The following is a 10,928-nucleotide window of genomic DNA, read 5'->3' as shown; positions in this document are numbered from 1 at the left end:
AGTTTATATTATATTTAGATTAATATTATTTTTGAATTTAAGATTAGAATATTAATATCTTTATAAATTTAAATCAAATTAATACTTTTCAAATTGAAATTAGAATATTAATATCTTTATAAATTTGAATTAAATTAATACTTTTCAAATTGAAATTAGAATAGTAATATTTTGAAAATCAAAATGATCTAAAATAGCATATATTAAACCCTAATTAGCATTTTTGATATTTGAGGTATTAATATATGAAATAATACTATATGGAGTTATTATTGTTAATTATATAATGGAGTATATAATCACTTGATTTGCTTCTACAAACTCATAAATATAGATATCATACTTCCATTGCCTTATACCCCTGTTTATTCTGTTAAGATAATGAAATCTATTTCAAAACTATAGATTTTAGTTTATAACAAGTTTTTTCAAAAGTATTTATATAGTAGTGTACTTATAGAATTTGGCTTACTTCTATAGAATCTGTTTTCCAAATATTGAATCTTATTTTTAATATAGAATCTAGTTTAAAATGGATAGAATCTTTTCTTTTATCATAGAATTCATTTTTTATTATGAAATCTATTTTTTTTGGTAAAATTCGATCCAATCATTCAGATCTAACTTAACATAGATAGATTTTATAGTCCACTCTATCTTAAACTCAAATATTATAAAAGTAATTTAGCTATCAACTTTAGGGCATAAAAGTAACTAAATCGCTTTGAGGGGCATAAGAGTAAATTGCTGTAGATTTATAAATCTAAGATGCTTTATTGTTGTCGTCTCAATTTTTCAAATTCTTGATTGATCAAAATTTTTAATTTCAAAGCTTTAAAACCTCTACTTTGATTTTCAATCCAATTCTTGAGCCAACTATTTTTCTTAAAAAAATAAATTATGATTCATCAACAGAACAATAACATCTCCAAAAGTTGTTCGATTCGTAAAATAATTCAGGCTCTTCCAATTTAATTCTATCAAGAATATACCTCAGTTGGTTTGTTTTGCATTTTGATACTTTTACATTCAATATTCAAAACATTCATAGTTTCTTTGAACTAATCAGCTTTTAGTCATGAAACATGTTTTCAAATATTTATTATAGTATATATAATTCAATCTTCAAGATAAAATCTTTCAAAGCGAAGAAACTACCGGGTTTTTCTTAATTACGAGAAAATAAGAGTTCCCGAGAGCTTTTGTTGCAAAATTGTATAGTGCATGGTTGATAGTTTCTAGAATTTCATATCTTGAAATTATCTTTTACTAACATGAATTCAAATTCTATTCTATCACATCATAGAAGTATGTCAAGCCTAAAGATTTATTATATATATATCTTGGAAATAATGTTTTTGTCATTCACAAGTTTTCTAAAAAATGATAATGAAGGCTTATGGTTTATATTTATAATATTTTACATTGGTACTGATTTTCACGATTTAAATCTTGATTTCATATATAGTAATCGTATACGACTGTTCCTCGGTCTCAAAAATCACACTTAAAACTTTCATTTCTTTCTATATATACATATACAGTAAAGTACTCTAATATCACAAAAAGCGAATTTGTTTATTCTCACACTAGTAAAATAACATCAATTTACCTCTACATTATTTAAATTTTATATCAACTCGTTTCTATGGTTTTCAAACGAGAATCTATAATTTTTAAAGTCAGAATTCATATAATTTGAAAGCTAGAACCTATATTATAAAGCTAATATTCATACTAAGCTTCAGAATTTATTTTAGAACCCATAATCTAGATTCGATAGATTAGATTTTAGTTTATAACCCTGGATTTTATATTTTACATTTTAGATTCTATATGTAGATAGTAATTATTCAAGATTTGAATCCAAATAGTATTAAAGCAAATTTAGAATAGTTTTAATAGTGTGAGAGTAAAATTTTAGGCTTATAATAGCATGAGAGTGATTTAATAATATATATGTATAAAGAGCTATACTGCTTAGATTTTACTTTGTTATTCAGATCTAGGAATAGATCTAAATGATAGTACTCAGATTGTAATCTTCAATTCTATTATAAATCCTTTAATACTAAATCTAATAAAACTTTTAATACTAACATAGTTTATCAATACATACACCATGTCAGTGCATACACTATTTTTACCTCAATTTATACTTTTCAATCTCAATATGTAATTTATAAATTATTTATTATATAATCAAATAATAATAAAAGAAGAATATTCTTAATTATTAAAATTATCAAAAAAGATAAAAAACTTTCAATTCGAAAGATTATTAAATTATATAATATTATATATACAATACTTATTCGAAAAATAAATAAAACAATTTCTATAATTGAATTTTGATTAACGTGGTTTATCAGCATATGGCCCATATCAGCATGTGGCCCACTTTTACCTCAATTCACACCTTTTTCTTTCAACACATATTTTATCAATAACCCATAATAAATTCAAAGAATCAAGAAGCTTATATACTCCTTATTATTGAAGCTATTCAAAAAAACAAAAAACTAAGTATTCGAAAGATTATTAATATATATAATATCCTATATACAATATTATAATATAAAATTAATAGTTTATTCTTTTATATCAAATATTAATATAAATCTCATAATCTTTCAAAACTAAAGGAGAATATTATTTCTGAATATATAATCAATATAAATATAAAAGGATTTTTATTTAAATTAAGAAATATAAAAGATATAATAAATTATATTCTTAAATCAAAAAATATAAAATATATTGAAAAGTTTTGGGTATATTGATTTATAAAGTATTAAATCAAATTAAAGATATATTTTAGTTATATTTATAACTTTTAAAAAGCTTTCTATAAAGATTCTAAGTTTATTAAAAAATGATTTCGATTAGTTTCGAATATATAAGCGAAATACAATATTCTCAATTGCGATTTCTATAATTTCAATGAAATAAGCTTTATAATAAATATAATATACTCTAAAATAATAATAATTAATATTAAATGAAATAATAAAAGCAAGATAATATAATTAGGTAATAGAGAATGAGCTATAGTAATTATATATAATAATAGAAAGAGTAAAATTATACCCCTATTTCTAATAATTTAGAAATAGATTCATTTTTCTAATTAATATACCAAAATCAATTTTCCTATGGATTGAACTATTAAATCTATATTTAATAAATAAATAAACAATAAAATAGATTTAAAATAATTAAAACATTTTAATAAATATATTAAGAATTGAAGAAAAAGCAAATATCGAATATTAATACTAAATAAATATAAAAACTATAAATTAAGAGCTTTTCAAGTATATTATAAAAAGAATAATATTATATACTTAAACTTACTATTATATTCAAATTATTTAACTCAATCATTTAATATAAATTGTTTTAATAATCTGGAATATTTATATAATAATTAAATTGATAGATTTATTAAGATATATATTAATTATATTTCAAAGATTGAATTCTTTATAGCTTTTAAAATTATATACAAAAAATTAATTATAATTCAGAATATAAAATCAAGATTTCAAAAAGCAGATTTAATATCTTTTGATTCTAAAACTATATTTTCGAAATTAGATATTCGAATTCATACATCTACTCCCCTTTCTTTCGATTTAAATCAATAGATCTCTTAAACTCCTTATAATCCAATTGAAATTCTTTTTCAATCAATATTAATAAAATCTCAAATAGCTTATTATCAATTAAGCTTTCCTATATTTATATTCGAGATTATATTAACTCTAGCTAAAGGTATAGAAAGATTAGCTTATAAAAATACACTTTTGAATATAGAAATTCATACATTTCGAAAAACAAATAAGATATTAAATAAATATTAATACATAAAAAAAATCTAATTATATTAAGAAGGAGTATTTATTAGATAAAAGATTCTTAATATATTATCTCAATAAGAGATTGATATTCAGATTTAATATAATGAATATCAAAATAAAGAAAATCCTAATAAAAAAATATTTTCTAATAAATATTATAGTAAGTATGGAAAACCAGATTATAATTCAAGAATTTATCAAAATAATATAATAAATCCTAGATTATTAGATTCTTAATAGTTTTAATTAATTGATTCAATAATTATTGAATAATATAGGTTTAAAGGTGTAAATTGAGGTGAAAGTGGGCTATATGCTGATATAGGCCATATGCTGATAAACCACGTTATAGAATTTAAATTTTTTTAAATTTTTTATTTATTTTTTATATATATTCTTAATATAAATTTAAAAGATTTTCTTTTTAAATTTAAAGAAATAAAAGATATAATAATTATATTCTTGAATTAAAAAAAGGAAAAGTTATTAAAAAGCTTTGAGTATATTGATTTGTAAAATGATATAAAGAATTAAAAATATATTTTAATTATATTTATATTTATAGTTTTCAAAGAGTTTTTTATAAAAATTCTAAACTTTTTGAATAATAGTTTTGATTAACTATAAATATATAAATGAAATATGATATTTTGAATGGAAATTTCTATGATTTTAATAAAATAAGTTTTATAATAAGAATTATTAATATTAAAAGATATAACGTGGTTTATCAGTGAGCAGGTTATATCAATAAACAGATCATTTCGAAATCATTTAAATCAAGCTTTTTAAAATATTAATATTTTAATAATTAATTTTTTTTTTTGAATAAAAGATTTTAAAAAATAACTGAAATATAGATTTTCTATTAATTTAATTTTTATAAAATAATTTCATTATTGTCTAAAAAAAAAGGAAATTGTTACGATTTATAAATTCTAATTTCTTAAAACTAATTAGATTTTTAAAATTATTTTATATTCAATTTTTTTATATTAAATCTTCAGAAAATTATATTTATAAATAAAGAAAGTATATAATTATATACAAATAAATTTTGTATATAAAATAAGTGACTCATTCACTGATATAACCCGCTCACTGATAAACCACGTTAATAGAAGTAGATTAACATAATTAGGTAATTGAGAATAGATTAATATTTGATGATTTTTTTATTTTTAATGTATTTATTGATATATTAATCTTAAATCAATATAAAAACTATAAATTAATAATTTTTTAAATATAAAATCAGAATTTCGAGAACCAGATTTGATATTATTTAATTTTGAAATTATATTTTCGAAATTAGATATTCAAATTTGTATATTTATTCTTTTCTTTTTTGATATAAATTAATAAATCTTTCAAATCTTTTATACTTCAATTGAAGTTTTTTTTAAATCAATATTAATTAAATTTTGAACAATTCATTAATAATTAGGTTTTTCTATATTTATATTTAATATTATATTAATTTTAATCAAAAATATAAAACAATTTATTTATAAAAATATACTTTTGATTATAAAGATTTGTATACTTCGAAAAGCAAATGAGATATTAAATAAATATCAATATATAAAAAAACCTAATTATATTAAGGGAGAATATATATTATACAAAAGATTCTTGATATATTATTTTAGTAAAAAGTTAATATTTAGATTTAATATAATAAACATCAAAAAAAGAATAAATCTAATAAAAAAACATTTTTTATTCAATATTATAATAAATATAGAAAAATAGATCATAATATAAGAACCTATCAGAATAATATAATAGATTTTAGATTATTAGATTTTAAATAGTTTTAATTAATTGATTCAATTACTATTAAATAATATGAGTTTGAAAGTGTAAATTGAGGTAAAAGTGGTATACACACTAATATGATGCATACACTGATAAACTATATTAAACCTAATTCCCTTTCTGATTTTCTTAATTCAAAAACCTAAGGTTCCTTTATAGATTTTTAAACCTAATTAATAGGTTATGTAACGAATATGGTTAAATAGATTCTATCAAAATAGAATACAATCCCTGTATTGTTGAAATTATTAATTATTCTAACATTCTGTTCTTATTGATATATATATTCAATAGTATTATAAACAGAGATTTTAAATATAAGATACTCTCGTTTTGTTTCTACTTGTCTCAGAAAGGTCATTCGACTACCTGCAATTGCAAATTAAACTTGTCGGACGACAGTCTAAGTGGCCTATTTTTGATCATTTCTCTTTTTGCTTTATATCTACTAACAATTGAAAATAACTACTACCTAAATGGGTAAATCCATATGAATCCATATCAATGTAAAGAGTTTAGTACTTTCCCGATTCACATACTCTGTACACACCAACTTCGCTTAGCCTTCTTTTCGTCTCCATGGATAGGTATAAAAGCCTCACAGGATGGAAAACGATGTACCTACGGGCAAAAGTCTTCTCATAGTCTCGAGCGGTTTTCTTGTTGACGAAGAAATTATTGTTTGGTGGGTAGAATGTCCTGGGATGTGGCAATCTCGGGACATTCCCTTCTTCTTTGAAGCAGCAGCAGCGGCAGTGGCATTGGTGCATGTAACGACAACGACAACGGCAACGACAACGGCAAAAAAAGCCCCCGCTCCCTCACTATGGCCAGAATCGCCAAGAATAGACGTCAGATCTTCGATTCTCATGAGTACGTATCAAAGCCTTATCATTTTCACCGTGACTCCTCCCGACAAACCACTCCATAATAGTCGCTACCAGCTCCCTCCCTATATTTTAAAGTGTCAAAAACAACTATCTTACCTCCGGGCAAATTTCTTGCATCACTTTAAGTAGTTATGTTGTTGGTGGAGAAAGAATTATTCAATAAAATATATTGGCAAGTGGTGATCTTGGTCGTGCTTCTCTGGTTCATTACAAACATCGTAGTGATCTGAGGCCTCGGTCATTAGTGGCGGGAAAGATGGAGAAGCGAACTAGCTTCTTCATTCACACGGACTTGGAAAGAATCAGATCAAGGTCGTTGATCAGCCTTTGTTGTAAAGGCTTGGAAGCCTTCTGATCTGGTCGGATGTAAGCTGTCACTGTCACGGAAATTTTCTGTTTGTATATTTTATCTCATTCTAGTTACAACTACCGTCACATTGCTGATAAAACGATAACCGCCTACTTTTTAAACCAATCTCTTATCTCCCGTGAACGGAATCAATGTCATGATACTTTTAATAGATTCATCACCACCGTCAAACAAACAATTTATTACCAATAATCTCTACCGCCATTACATGACCAATAAACTAACTAATCATCGCCATAGAACAGAGAATCTCCTGCCGACAACGTCCTCAACTGCCCCCTTGGCCTAGCCCCCCATACACTAACCCACACCACAACACAACGACCAACCAGCAGGCGGCACCATGCTGTTGTTGTCATTATAGCCCTTGCAACTTCTGAGAAGAAAATAGCGACATTGGGGAAGAGAAACAAGGTTTTTATACCTAGCTGATTGGAATATTTAGAACGAAGAAAGTATATGTACACATAAACGGAAGGAGTGAGGATAAATAGCGGCACGTAAGCGAAAATGTTGTTAACACGTTAACTCTATGATTCGAAAATTGAAAGGTGTTCTACAACCGGAGATAATCTTTCCCCTTTAAGGTTTTAATTGCGCTTTCGGGGCTACTTAAGCAAAAGATAGGTTTTGATATATCGATGGTGATGCCATTCTCCTGTCTATCCATTTATCTCTTCGTCGGGTCTCTATTATCTTCTAATCTGTCCGCTTGCCCATATCATATCTGCTCACCCCTTTGTCAACCTGTCTATTCCATGACAATCCTGCTCTATGTTCATCCAGCTCTATCTCCGATAGATCAGAGAAGCAAAATGAAAGAGACTAGTAGAACAGAGATCGGACAGACTTCCGAGTTCGTAGATCGAGAACAAGTATGGAGATCCTAAGCAGATAGACATAGACATAGACATAGGGGTTGTACAGACGATGTCCCAGCCACCAAAAAAAAAAAAAAATGATGCAGGAAAATGTATTATTTTTCATCCAATAGCTTTATTTTCTTGATCACATTCTATGTCAGGAACCCCGGGAATGCATGCAGTAAGATGTGGTTGCAGTAGTGGGAATGTATAAGAGAGCAAGAAGATACAGAATGCTGTTTCGGATGCTGGCCGACAGCCCGTTGTACTGTATCACGGCAAACAACTATACATCTCAACATCAATAGCAAAGTAACAGTCGGCTCTCTCAACGGCCGACTATTAGACGAATAAACATAGGGAATTATGAACTCTCATTCTTCCAATCACCAATATACTTCATATTCCAAAGCAAAAATAAACGCACATGGATAATAATCTAGACTCCGTACCACTACAACCTCACCCAAGCACAAATAGTAATCTCGGATAAATAGATACTTTTATTCATAATTACATCTCATCTAACATTATCGACATTAAGCATCTTGCTCACTCTAATCCAAATCTCCATATGTGCATGCATGCAACCATAAATGCTTTATAAACTCCAAGCGCCAGCTACCAAATCAACCACCCCAAACCGATGCCATATCTCATTTCCCGGGTATAAAATGCACCTCTCCACCTGTCTATGATACATTCCTCCAATCGTTCGTCTGGTTCGAAGTTTTAACATCTTTGGTCTTTTCGTATAAACAAGTCGTCACGCATTTTCGCTCCTTCACACAACAACGAACCTAGAAGTTCCTCGCAGGAACAACAGGCTCAGGATTGTATCTTCCGTGTCCACTACTTTCCGCACTTCCATACGCTCTTTGTTCATCGGCAGCTCCATGGTATCCTCTCTGTCTACTCTCAACATCCATCGCCATTGCCATCTCGGCTTCGGTATCTTTGCTCTGGTAATGTTTTGTTCTGATGGCTGGGATGAAATCGATTGCGAAACTCCAAACGTAGAATGTGTAAATCAATGCGATGATCCATTCGAGGATGGCAGCAGTGTTCCACCAAGATTTACGGTTGCAAACACCGAATCCGATGGCGAGACCTAATTCGACGAAGATGAAGGCAAGTTTGACCCAGAAGGAGATGCGTAGAACGCTGTGTTCACGGTAGTGGATTCCGAGACGTTGGTATTCCCAGCAGATGAAGATGGCAGAAAGGATGTAACCACCACTAATATATTATTAGATCATTTTCCATAAGAGGAAGAGGAAGAAGGAAGCTTACATGAAAATAGCTAGACAAATGTCGTGTGCAGTGTGGTGGTGCACATCATTGAGACAGGTGAGACAGATCAAACCGATTCCACCTGCCACGGAAAAGACAATAGCAAGGGCCGATAATACTTTTTGGAAGAGGGAGGTATTTCCATGTAAACGACCATTGTGTCGTAACCATCTCTCGGCAATGAAAACCATATTGAAAGTAACCATGGTTACGGTACCCATGGCAATAAAGAGTGGTTGAAGTTCATGGGCTCCGATATCTGAGATATATCTGCGTGACGACGTTAGAATAGTCTTATTGAGGTTGGCGAGAAGTAGTCCAACTCACGCAATCTTTTGACCATCATCCATAGGTGTGATTATTGGCGAGCCATCTGCGACAACCCAGGTCAACAGCATGGCTAAGAGCATTGCAAGCCATACCATTCCTGAAAAGACAGGTATCATCCAATATGATATTCCAAACATTTTGCTGGATTATATGTGGTTGCTAGTTGAGAGAAGGTATTCAATTGATTTGTTGTAAAATTGTGATTGAAATGAGTTTTGGCAGGCGAGATGATATGAATTGGGAGCACGAGCAAATAAAGCAGCTTCTCAAGTACCACCCTTCCCAAACGAATTAATAAGTCCTTATTGGAACAATTGAGGTTATACAGATTATCTCAAAAGACAAGACGAGACAAGACAGGAGAGGAGGACGAACGATTAAAGAAAAGAAAAAAGAAAAAAGAAAAAATCAAAAGTCTAAGCACCCAGAGCGCATTTCGCTACCTACATTTTATGATTTACCATGGTAGCAGGCCAAGGTCAGAGAATCTCCATGTCAATTTTGCGATACACGCTAAACGTCATAGTTGCCCATTGAATCAGCCAGCCGGTGGATCCGTGTATCCGTGATGACCTTGACCGGCCCTGCCATCTTTTGCTCGAATTGCTTGAATCCAACCAATTCTGGTGAAGAAACTGAAGAATAAAAATGGAGAGAATGATGGAGTGGGTGAGTGGGTGAGTGGGTGATGGAGTGATGGAGTGATGGAATGATGGAGGGATGGGGTTTGGATACTTTTAGTCCGTAAACTCCATTTGTACGGAGTAGATTGTACGAGTAATACAGAGTAGACTGCAGTCTGTAGAAAAGCCTTTCAGACGCGTAATTTCTTGGAATGTGCACGGCAGAAGAGTTAGTCATCATCATTCATCATTCATCATCATCATCATCATCATCATCATAGAGTTATTTGAAATCGTATATAGATACTACCATCAGACCAGGACTTATACACACTGCTTATACGCACACTACATATATCCTGCATAGCCATCGATCGGCTATTAACTTTGTGGCTTTTCCCAGTCGTAATCATTAAGAAGCTTCATCTGAAGAATCATAGAGTTATCGGTACCCGTGAACTTACCTAGGTGGGCAATGAAATCACAAGCACAACCACAATTACAGTCACATGATATCCCCATCAAGTTCCTTTGTTATCAATTGTTGCACATCTAACTTTGGCTTACCCTCGCGACGTGTCTCTGCCTACCTACTAAGTAAGGTCAGGAGGTCCTGGTAGTATCGGTAAATATAAATCCATCCATTCATCCATTCATTTATCAATCTCTATCATGGATCACTCACATCAGATCACATCAGATATGATACCAAGGTGTTTCTAGAACGTTTCAATTACTCTCTACTCTCTACTCTCTACTCTCTACTCTCTACTCTCTACTCTCTACTCTCTACTCTCTACTCTCTACTCTCTACTCACCTACAATCTTACCATTAGTGCATCTTTGAAGGATCCAGAACATGAGATCGTACTGTC

General features: G+C 29.2%; 1 protein-coding gene across 1 annotated transcript; it reads right to left on the bottom strand.

Annotated features, from left to right (window-relative positions):
* Nucleotides 1–8,255: 8,255 nt before the first annotated feature.
* Nucleotides 8,256–9,861, bottom strand: EAE97_011254 (uncharacterized protein). The gene is made up of 3 exons (XM_038881769.1): nt 9,428–9,861; nt 9,101–9,370; nt 8,256–9,046 (listed from the first exon to the last, which is right to left on the bottom strand). The coding sequence occupies exons 1-3, from the start codon at nt 9,565–9,567 to the stop codon at nt 8,608–8,610; spliced, it is 849 nt and encodes a 282-aa protein (XP_038727347.1). The 5' UTR covers nt 9,568–9,861; the 3' UTR covers nt 8,256–8,607.
* Nucleotides 9,862–10,928: the final 1,067 nt, after the last annotated feature.

The sequence above is a fragment of the Botrytis byssoidea genome (genome assembly GCF_014898295.1).
Source record: "Botrytis byssoidea strain MUCL 94 chromosome Unknown BBYS_035, whole genome shotgun sequence".
Lineage (NCBI taxonomy): Eukaryota > Fungi > Ascomycota > Leotiomycetes > Helotiales > Sclerotiniaceae > Botrytis > Botrytis byssoidea.
This window is presented reverse-complemented; position numbering and strand designations above follow the sequence as displayed.

What these genes read in the sequence shown, in the direction of transcription:
- EAE97_011254 (XM_038881769.1), bottom strand. Translation starts at nt 9,567, where the DNA reads ATGTTTGGAATATCATATTGGATGATACCTGTCTTTTCAGGAATGGTA. An exon ending in GATGATGGTCAAAAGATTGC is followed by an intron (nt 9,371 to 9,427) that starts GTGAGTTGGACT and finishes GTCGTCACGCAG; the next exon opens with ATATATCTCAGATATCGGAG. An exon ending in ATTTGTCTAGCTATTTTCAT is followed by an intron (nt 9,047 to 9,100) that starts GTAAGCTTCCTT and finishes ATAATATATTAG; the next exon opens with TGGTGGTTACATCCTTTCTG.